This window comes from Atta colombica, unplaced genomic scaffold, assembly GCF_001594045.1.
Source record: "Atta colombica isolate Treedump-2 unplaced genomic scaffold, Acol1.0 scaffold2, whole genome shotgun sequence".
In the NCBI taxonomy this organism is placed as follows: domain Eukaryota; kingdom Metazoa; phylum Arthropoda; class Insecta; order Hymenoptera; family Formicidae; genus Atta; species Atta colombica.
In genome coordinates, this window is record NW_017259293.1 from 1045913 (window position 1) to 1057353 (window position 11441).

Sequence of the window (11441 nt, forward strand, 5' to 3'; positions counted from 1 at the left end):
TATTGATTTGTAACATTTTCCGAAATACACACGACAAAATTATAATTAAAGAAACGCTTTCTCTCTCATTTGGGAATTATTTTTCTAAGTCACCATCCAATCTTGTACCTTAACCTTTATCAAGAGGCTGCGCTCGGAAACATCATCTGAGTCCCCAGCTGTTTCATTTTATCTTTGTTTCATGAATGAACAGCAAGAATAAAACGATACATGGGGATAGAATAAAACGATACACTCGGATGAGTTTCCGAACGCAGCCTAGACAAAGTTCGTCAAAAAGATGTTTCATGCATATAGTTAAAATATATTTTTTTCATAAATGAATCTACGAATCTACATTCAACATTTCAGCGTTAATTCTCAATCATAAAGATTAACATTCAATTTTGAAAGTAATACTCAAAAGTTTAAGCCATTTAAGATTTATATACTCATCTATATTGAGTGTCATGATCGAGTAAACGCTCAAATGACAATCAATATTGAGTGTCTATATCAAGGCAATATCGAATATTTATGGTCACAATCGGCATCCAACTGATGCTCAACGCTTAAATGACACCCAATACTGACGGTCAATTTGATGGCTGATTCAATTTTGATGGTAGATACCTAATTTGAATGTTAACCAAAAATTGAGAATTTTTTTCGTAAGTCGAAGGCACTGCCTTTACAAAAAAGTCCCTCAATTTATTGTGTTAACAAATTTGAGTGTTGACCGTCAACATTGGGTATTACTTAAATTGAATGCTCCTGCATCTGGATGTCCCTGTGTTTTATATTATCCTTGTTTCACATTGGACAACAAGAATAAAACAATACATTGGAGCTCGGATGATGTTTCTGAACGCAGCCTAGATAAAGTTTGTCAAAAAGATGTTTCACGCAGTTCTAAAGATGTTGAGGCCCTGTTGAAATATATCATAGTTATAATACTAACATTCAATATTCTTGAATCATCGAATCAATAAGTTCTATACGATTGCAGTGATCAAGCACCGTTGAATGGGGTATGATATTGGATGGGTGATCTTAGAAAAATAAGGAAATTAATTCTCATATGAGAGAGAGAGAAAAAGAGAGAGAGAAAAAGAGAGAGCATTCTTTTTTTTATTATAATTTATTATAATTTTATTATAATTCGTGTGTATTTCGAAAAATATTGCAAATTAATAATATTATTTTAGGAATAAAACAGATTTAATTAATTTTATATAATAAAACCATTTATTTTGAAGATTTTCTTTGGCGTTAACCTTTAATTGGGTGTAACCTTCAGTTGACAATCCGAAATTATATCTAAAGTTAAGCGTTTTTTAAAATATCTATCAAATATCATTCAAATTTGAGCGTTCTTTTTGAGTGTTTAACGCCCAAAATTGAGGGTATTTTTTCGTAAGGATGATCAAGATATTCAAGAAGTCACTGATCAATTATTATTCATCAAATGATAGTCTGCTGCAGGTTCTTAAATCTCAATCTAATGGTAATCTGATGATCTTTGCGATAATCAATTAAAAATTTTTTTGAGACATAGTCTGAAAATAGATCCTTCATCTACTTATTAGCTGATAATGAATGCAACAATTATTATCACAAATCTGATATAATTGCATGTACAATATGAATGTTATTATTAAAATCTCTTTATAATTTTACATAAATATATTTTATCGAATTAATGTATATAAATCTTATTTATTTGAAAAAATTGTTAAGTTTTTAAATTTGATATACATGTAACTTGTTAAACATTATATTTTAATTGTAATACAATTAATATGTGTAATATTGTTGTGTAAATTATTTTTATGGTTGTGATGCACAGTCAGCGCGATCAGAAGCTCAGAGACCGAAATTGATATTATTGAGAAATGGTTCAAGCCTCTCTAAGATGCAAAAGAGATATACGTACGCTTCATATCTGTATACTTTTTGTAACAATCAAATATGATGATTAATTTTTTACTGATATTCTCTAAGAGTTACTTTTATACAATAATTTTGCCAACTCTGTATTTTTTTTTAAATATAATGCAATTTTCTTAATTTTTCGTATCAGAGAAAAAAAACAAGTCTGTGTCAAACCAAAATAATAAAAGACAGTAATAATAATAAAGAAGTTATAGCGCGTCAAAATATTCCCCCTCCACGTCACGCCTGAATTCAAAATAAATCCCTCCACGCCATCCTCGCCATCATGGGCGTAGTCTAGACGAGTTTGTCTGGAAGGATGGTGGGATAATCGGTGGATTAAGGGATGAGTAATAGAGTGATTAAATGGAATGTTCTTATTGGTTTGCTTTATAGCTGACAAAGATCTGATTGGCTCCATAACTTCTCATGAAGTGATTATAAAATTATGAATAGCAGGTAGTTTTATGAGGGTCATCTTTTGTTGGCACGACCTTATGTCTCTAACTTAGTGAAAGTGTTTTTTTTTGGTTTATGATGGGATCTTTTACGAAAATTTTTGGAGACTGGGAAACTCTTACTTTTACTTGGAAAAAAGGGGAGATAAAACAGGAATGAACATATTCGTTCCTGTCACGACGTAATTAATTCGAAGATTACTCTAAAGAAAAAATTATTTTTATACTTTTTTAATATACATTACATCTAAGCCTGAAATAAGGAGAGCAGAGGAAGAGTCTATTGTAAAAGGGAGTGAGATTATGAGTAAAAAAATAAATGAGAGTTTATAATATAAAAAAAATGTATTTATATAAATTCTTTATTGTTGTATCTTAATAACATACACAATTCAATTGAATAAAATAAAAAGTTTTAGTATAATTAGACCCTAATTACAATTCTCGGTTCGTAAGAATTATGAAAAATTTCGTTATAATGATGTTAATTCTACAAATATGTAAAAATACGAATCGAGAAAAATTAAGTCGTTAATTTGTATACGCACATTACGTGCAATTTTGTCGTAATTATCTTTTAATGTTAATTTTATGATTTCATGATTAATATAATTTACAGGCAGTTTTAGTTCAATTTCTTTAATTAAATATTGTGTATTGTTTGTTATCAGACAGAGATTCTAAATATTTCAAATGCACGTTTACACATTTTACAATGCTTTGTATTCCGAAGAAGATAGTTTCCTGCATTACACTGCGTAGATTCTTCGTTTCTTCGCCAGTAGTGTTGTATCCGATGTTTTCTCTTTTTCCCGAAGATCTCTGTAGTTATTTCCCATAGAGAGATTCTTCTTCATCTTCTTTATATGCCAACAATATTGATTTTGCACCATAAGGTGTATTAAAATTGATAAGGATATTTCTTATGGCAATGAAGTTTGGTTTCACAGCTGTCATCACCGCTTAAATACTTCTTCATGAATTCCATGTTGTCTACAAACTGTTGCCAGCAGTCTGCATCGAAATAAATTCCATTCACATTGTTTCTCATTAATTTCACAAGAGGCTTGAAAATTCCTTTTATTTTTTGTACCTCACATGAACCATCTTCGTATGAGAGTTGTTAAGTCCATATATTGTTGATAACGTTATGTGAAATCAGGTGTTTTTTCCCATGTCTTCATCATTGCGCGAACTGATTGAGATTTTGACAAAATTGCGGATCCACGCCGACTTCTCCGAAATATTAGCGTCTTTTTACTCGGCCATTCCTCTTTTGTGAAATATTGTACGACACAAATAATCCAAAACGTCGGACAAAAATCAAGCACTTGTTTGCTCACGAAATAGTTGCTTCGCACGATGAGACTCGAATGAAACAGTGTATCACTATGCAAAGCAATTTATGCTTATACACTTTTCGAAAAATAACAAAAAAGATCTCTAGAATTTAGTAAGTAATTTCTAGAAGTAGCTAGAAGTACTCTAGAGATAATTTCTAGAAGAATCGTTCATACAATGCTATGACGCATTATTTTTTTCAAAAAGGAAAGAAATTCTCGAAAGTTGAATAACAAAATTATTTCACTGAATATTAAACTGACAATGAGTTATAAATCTTTGATTTCACAAATAAATTTATTTGAAAAGAAGGAATTTATTCTTCAAAGTAACAAATATAGAAAGTTTACAAGTAATAAAATTTACAAAGGAAAGAATTTCTTTCAAGATTAACGAAATTATTTTATTCGGACATATTCAAACTTGTAATATGCGAGTGTTGCTTGGAAAAAATTGTAAACTATTCAACTATTCAACTAATGAACTATTCAACAAATAACGAGTTATAAATCTTTGATACTAAAAAATTTATTTGAAAAGAAGAAATGTTTGAAACATTCATCACAATAACAGATAAAGAAATATTTTTACGGTCTCGTGTGAGTGCATTCTAAGGTATATAATAAGGATTAAATTTTTTTCAAATTTTTTGTCGAAACTTTTTCCTATCCCACTTTTAGAGAAGGACAGAATTTTTTATGTATAAATAAGGAGTTTCGTATTAGGGAAGAATCATTTTTGAGTTTCACTTCGTAAAAGCCTCGCGTGAATGCTGTGCAAAAATTGTGTAAAATTGTGTACAAAATTCTGTGAAATGGGTGTTGAGAAGGAAATTATTCACAGAATCATCAATCTTGTTTCGATGCTTGATCCGTAAATAATCGCGGAGAAATTTTTAGCCGGTTTGAATGATAATTCGGAGCGCAATTACTTGCTTTTTGCTGGCTTCACATGTGAATGTTCGGACGTAATATTGGGATATTATAAAAGTTAAAGTATTTTACTAAGGACATGCGTATTCTCCAATTAGCCCAAAAAACGATAAAAATGCGACGATTGTTTGGACACGAGGAACAAGATGTGGTAGGACATATCTCTTCTCTCACATCTGCCTGAAGGTAAATATTTCATTTTTATTTCATTTTTATTTATATTCTAATATTTCGATATTATCATATATGAATAATTTGATTACATTTAGCTTGAAATAATTAATAATTTCTAAAAAAATTGTCGTAGGCAATATTCGAGAGAGAAATACGCGATAAATCTACTTCCACAATCATGGAAACATCGCATGGAGGGAGAATCAATGGCAGGACCGTCGCGTAAGTATAATGAAATTAGAAAATTGTAATACTTAAAAATGAATTTTTTATAATTTCTTCATATTTTAATATTAATTGTTTTCTTTCTTTTTTAAGGAAGGGCACGAATTGTTTTAACTCAGGAATTGGAAGAAGAAGAAGAAAGGATGAGGTCGGAAATTCATCTTTCATCGAGTCAGTTTATATCTAAAAGATAAGTACAGTTTTTAAAGCAAAACACTTTCAAATGATATAAAATATTAATATAAATATTAATATATTATTGGGAGTACAAATAAGTTTTCGCCGTTTTTTATCAAAAATTAAGCATTTATTGTGAAAGAACGATACATAATGTTTTATTCAAAGTAATGGCCATCGCTAGCCACTTTTTCTCATATTTCTGGTAGCATGTGGATACCGCGGAAGAACGCTTCATCTTTTGAGGCTATCCAATCATCGATACAATTTTTGGTATCTTCATATGATGTGAAGTGCTGCTCAGACAGGCCATGCGTCATCGATTGGAACAAGTGGTAGTCGGAAGGAGATGTCTAGAGAATACGGTGGGTGGGGTAGAACTTCCCATTTGAGTGTTTTTAAGTAAGTTTTGATCGGCGCCGCAACATGTGGTCGAGCATTATCATGCAGGAGAATAATTTTGTCATGCCTGGAGTAGTGGGCTCATTTTTCCTTGAGTGCTCGGCTCAATCTCATCAATTGTGTTCGGTAGAGAGTCCCAGTAATGATCTCGTTCGGTTTGAGCAATTCATAATACATGACACCAAACTGATCCCACCAAATACACAACATGAGTTTTTTTCCATGAATATTCGGCTTGGCTGTCGATGTTGAAGCATGGCCAGGTGGTCCCCATGATTTCCTCTTCTTTGGGTTATCGTAATAGATCCATTTTTCATCACTAGTGATTATATGATGTAAAAAACCCTTTACGTTTATACCTAGCCCCCCTTTACGTTTATACCTAACCTCTTTCGTTTATACCTAGCAAGCAGCATTTCACATGTGAAAAATCGGCGTTCAACGTTTCTCGGCTTCAATTCATATGGAACCCAATTCCCTTGCTTTTGAATCATTCCCAATGATTTCAAACGATATGAAATTGTTTGTTGAGTCACTCCTAATGTAAGTGCAAGTTCTTGCGTTTGACATGAATCTTTATCCAATAATGCTTCCAATTTCGCGTCTTCGTACACTTTCGGCCTTTCGCTATGTTCTTTGTCTTCGACGTCAAATTCACCGTTCTTAAACTTTTGAAACCACTCACGATAATTTCTCTCACTTAACGCAGCATTACCATATGCTTCTACAAGCAATCTATGAGCCTCAGCTGCAGATTTCTTCAAATTAAAGCAGTAAATCAAAAGTTCCCGCAAATGACGCTTATTCGGCTCAAAACTCGACATTTTCGTAGAAAAAAAAAATATGTGATGCTGATACAAATCGCTAATATTTCAAGGTTATGGTGTTACCGGATGTCCAATTTTACGATACGTCATTTTACATCAAACAATTTTAACTAGTTTATTAGTGGCGCAGTCTTTTGCAAACGGCGGAAACTTATTTGTATTCCCAATAATATAATATTTTCAAATACGAAAGAAAATAGAGTTTCTCCCGATTATCGCGCCTTTTCATTTGTCTGGTAAATTTATGAAAGACAAAAATATATTTTAACTGAAGAGAATAATTTAAGATAAAAACTATGATACTGCTTTTTCTAGAATATGATGTGTATTCTCCTTTCAGGAGAAGAATAAGAAGAAGAATGGGAGGAGGAGGAGAAGGAGGAAGAAGAGAAGAAGAAGGAGGAGGAGGAAGAAGAAGGGGAGCAGGAGGAGGAGGAAGAGGAAGGGGAGCAGGAGGAGGAGGAAGAGGAGGAAGAGGAGGAAGAGGAGGAGGAGGAGGAGGATAGGGAGGAGGGGGAGGAGACGGGAGAGGCGGAGGAGGAGGAGGAGGAGGAGGAGAAAGAGGAGGAGGAGGAGAAGGAGGAAGAGGAGGAGGAGAACATATGGAAGAACATGAAGATCAGGAGGAAGAAGAGAAATTCCTATATAATGCTTAATTTTATTTTTACTATTTCTTAATTCTTATGCTCGTATTTAATTTATATATAATGAATATCATTATTAGGAATTCCTCCGTCTCCAGTTCTGCGAGCGGTAGAAAGACTTCCTTACAGTGTCATGGAAGGGTATTAAAGGTTAATAACCTTATTTTGCGCTGTTAGAGAGAGAGAGAGAGACGACGTTTCGTTTGTGTCCATACGGCATACCATAGGGCATCACAGGATATTCACGACTGGCTTAAAAATGCGTTCAGCAAAATTTATGCATTACATATCTCCAAACCAGACAATTATGTAGGATTTTCGCTTGATTCGATGGATTTAACGCATGGTCCAGTGAGATTATCGTTTCGTCCGACACGAATTTAACTCACGAAGACATTTTGTGTCTTGTAAGTTCGGTAATGCCGGTGGTTTTGATATCGCGCAAAATTTCAACATATGCGTTTTCAATATCATGATACCGAGAAGTCGTAGACATACTGCGAATAAATTTATGCGGGAAGATGTTCGATTTTAACAATCTCCAATTCCGATAATTTTTTTGCTTTTTCCGCTTTCTTATTGTATGTGCTCAAATTTACTATGAGCGCGAAACTTATGAGTGGAAGAACTTCAATATCGGTGGGAAGCGATAAGACACGAAAATTCAGTCTTGCAACATAACACGAAGAGCTGGTATCACTATAACACCGGAAGATTGTGAGATTCGGGAAATCAAATGTTTCCAACGTTTTCTCGCCACATCTAATGTCGTAATTATAGTTTATAATTTTAATAATTTCGGACGTGCTAAAGAATATTTTTATTCGCCGGGGTTGATAATACCGCGCTAGAACGTGAGTCTTCGTATCGGATTTATATAATATTACGAGGATGACGTCACTATAAGTCGATTTTAAATTTAAAAGCAGCCGCGGGAAGTAGGGGAGTGGGGGAATATTGCATTCCGTATAATATCGGTTATTGCGAGAAGAAGGGACATCATCATTATTCAAATAAGTATCCGCGTTGCAACAATATACCGTCCTGCGAACAACAGGATGCAAATACCGTCAGGTGCGAAATATGTAAACATTTGTTCTTCGAGAATGCGCGTTTCGACATTATTGCACGATAAAATCCTATGATGGGAAAACGACATGGAGTGTTTAGTATGATTAAATTTTGCGGATGTATAATAAATTCAGCGAAAGAACACGAATGTGGTGTTTCCTTTTACAAAATTTTCAGTTCGCCGCAATCCGTAAACCATTTGTGTTATATGCAACCTCCTTTTCTTGAAGATATATCCTCCGTTGACGAATCCGATACTTACGGAGATTCTTCCGTAATCGCGAGAAAGAGTGAACAAAATAATACCGATGCGAGCGAACAAGAACGTAAGAAGAAACGAACTGCATTCGTGTTCTGTGATTTTGAAAAGATGATTCGCTTAATGATATAAAAAATTCACGTCCTAACACTCTGCGTCGCTCAACAAATTTGCGATTCGTGCGTGGAAGTATTATATTTATCGCAACTTTGTCGTTGATGTGGAACGTATGAATTTGTTTTTGTCACGATCCCGTAAAGGAATTTGTCGTATTCGCGTCATGTCCCATGAAAAATTTTATTTGAATTGTCTGTATAGCGCACAACGCGAAAGCTTTCAACACAGTTCATTCTCCAATACATCGTTGAAAATCACTGTAGATTAGAACCTCGAGTGATTTTAAATGACACAAAAATTATCGTTTTAGTGAGATATACAAAATTTATCGTAGTATTAATTATATGCCAATGTGATTGTCGGAATTACCGAAAGCCTTCGGGTTGCCGAAAACCTGCGACAAAGACATCTTTCCGTATTTATTTAATATTCGCCATAATCAAATGTACTTTGATCCGCTGCTTGACGTTAGTTGCTACGCACCTGAAACGATGCAAACGGAGGAATTTTTTCGCGAATTTTTTCTTGCATGGCATGCGGAAATGTCGAAAAATATCATATTCAATTTTCAAATAGAGAAATAGTCGATTATTGCCGTACCGATATTCTTGATATTCTTTGTCGAGCATGATCGGTGTTTAGAAAAATATTTTTAGAGCGCGGAAACGCATGACCATTTATAAAATATGCGATCTTTGCCTGATGTGTATGAGAGTATTTCGGAAAAACTTTTTGCACAAAGAAGAAATAGCGTCATTTCGTCGAGGGGATACAGATAAAGAAAATTAATCATGCAAAGACATACAATGGTTAATTTTAAAGGAACGCGAGATTGGACATCGTATTATTCACGCTGGACACGGATGAGAATATATCAGTTAACAGAAGACATCGACAGATATTACGAGAACGAGGATGAGACGCAACGTCACGTTTTGCACGGTTGCTTCTTTCATGGATGCCCGACTTGTTACCGAATAAACCGCTATAAACCAATTGGAAATTCTAAAGAAACATTTGATACGTTATATAAATGAATGTTTGCAACGACCTGGCGGTTACGTTATATCGCAGGTTATATCGTGACGGAAAAGTGGGAATATATTTTCGACGAAGAAATGCGCAAATTGAGAAAATCACGAATTTCTCAAGAATCATCTGATGATACAAATTCCGCCTCTTGATCCTCGTTATGCATTTTTCGGCGGACGTACTGGTAATATCGTAACACGATACGAAGTTATGAATAACGAGAAGATACGTTACATAGATGTGTATTCTCTACTCGTATATATTGAAAACCGGTGTTTATCCAATCAAACATCCCAATGTCTACGTAGGAGATGAATATTCCGCATGATTAAAGAAGCACCAAATTTCAATTTCGAGCAGGTCATGGATCTCATACGATGTCATGCATTCCCCCCACGCGATCTTTTCCATCCGATATTACCATATCCTGTACACGGAAAATTATTATTCGCACTTTGTCGCACATGTTACGAAACATTTTCACAATCTGCATGCACTCACAATAACTCAGTGGAACGTGAGTTTCGAGGGCACGTGGGTGTCGTATAAACTACATACAGGAATTGAGAAAGGTTATCTTGTGACGAGGATAGATGAAATCTGGCAGTACAAATATACATGCTATAATTCCACTACACGTCCGAATGAGTTACTTGCTGACTATATTAACAGCTTTTTACAACTGAAGCAAGAGGCGAGTGAGCGACCAAGCGAATGTGGAAATGACGATGTATTGCTAAAGAGCAATTGGAAGTAATTGAGGATATTGTTCTCGAAAAACAATATCGAGCAAAATCCCGTCGCCAAACTCTGTCTTACTTCGTTTTGGGAAAAATTCAGCCAACGGACAAATCTTTCGAATATCGAGATAATAAGAAATCCCCAACGATTGGCGGAATTATTGTCAAGCCCGGAATATGAGGTAACCGGAATATTACCCATCAATGACAAGATGATATATAGTATGTTTCGTGGCATTTAAGACACGAAGCGATAATATCCTCGCCGATAACTAACGTAGTAATAGCAGTGTTCGCGATGGTTCAAGCGCATTTACAGTTGTATGAAAAAATTAGATCGACGTGTATTATATTACTTAAGTGTATTATATATACATAGCGGAGATCCTAACGAATATGAACTGCGTATCTACTGCGTATCTACTAGGTACTAAGGTAACTTTTTGGGAGACATGACGGACGAACTGCGAGCTACGGGCATAACTTCATCGAAGCATATCTGGCCAAAATTTTACATGTACGTGATTCGTATCCCGGACGGATGCCGACATGAAATTTGTAAAATAAAAGGTATTAAATTAAATTTTGAAAATTCGCGGTTTTAATTTTACTAGTATTTAGATTATTATATAAGGAAAGAGAGAACAATAACGAGGACGCAATAAAATTGAAATTTAAAGCAATTCGATGCATCGCATTTCACGAGGTAGAAATACGGGAAATAAAAACATGCGTTCCAGTTCTGATAAAACGCAGTCATCAATAGTTCTCTCCCGTACGGATTTATATAATATGTTAGATTGTGTAATATATATCATTTAAGCTAGAGTCACAGATTTTCTCCTCTCGATTAAATAAAAACTGCGGAATATAATACAATATTCTTATAAAAAGTTAAATCAATTTATATTCATAATTTGAAGATTAGAAAATATAATAAAAATGTTTATTATTTCGTATAATATATGTTATAATACATTAGTAAAAATACATTAGTAAAAATTTGTACGTTTAAGTTGAAAGATTTGTAGGTTGAAAGAGAATGTGTAATAAAATTGGTTATTATTTTAAAAAGTTATATTAAAATGTATGTAAAATTGTTATTAAAGTATAAAGAAATATGATTTA

At 33.9% G+C, this 11441-nt stretch overlaps 1 protein-coding gene across 1 annotated transcript; it reads left to right on the plus strand.

Moving 5' to 3' along the window:
* Positions 1-1401: 1401 nt before the first annotated feature.
* Positions 1402-5231, plus strand: LOC108687076. The gene is made up of 4 exons (XM_018192677.1): positions 1402-1486; positions 4722-4831; positions 4953-5041; positions 5138-5231. Exons 1-4 carry the CDS (start codon positions 1402-1404, stop codon positions 5229-5231), a joined length of 378 nt encoding a protein of 125 aa, XP_018048166.1.
* Positions 5232-11441: the final 6210 nt, after the last annotated feature.

Coding starts and splice junctions, on each gene's coding strand:
- LOC108687076 (XM_018192677.1), top strand. CDS start 1,402: ATGATCAAGATATTCAAGAAGTCACTGATCAATTATTATTCATCAAAT. Junction 4,832..4,952: donor TCTCTCACATCTGCCTGAAG/GTAAATATTTCA, acceptor AAATTGTCGTAG/GCAATATTCGAGAGAGAAAT. Junction 5,042..5,137: donor ATCAATGGCAGGACCGTCGC/GTAAGTATAATG, acceptor TTCTTTTTTAAG/GAAGGGCACGAATTGTTTTA.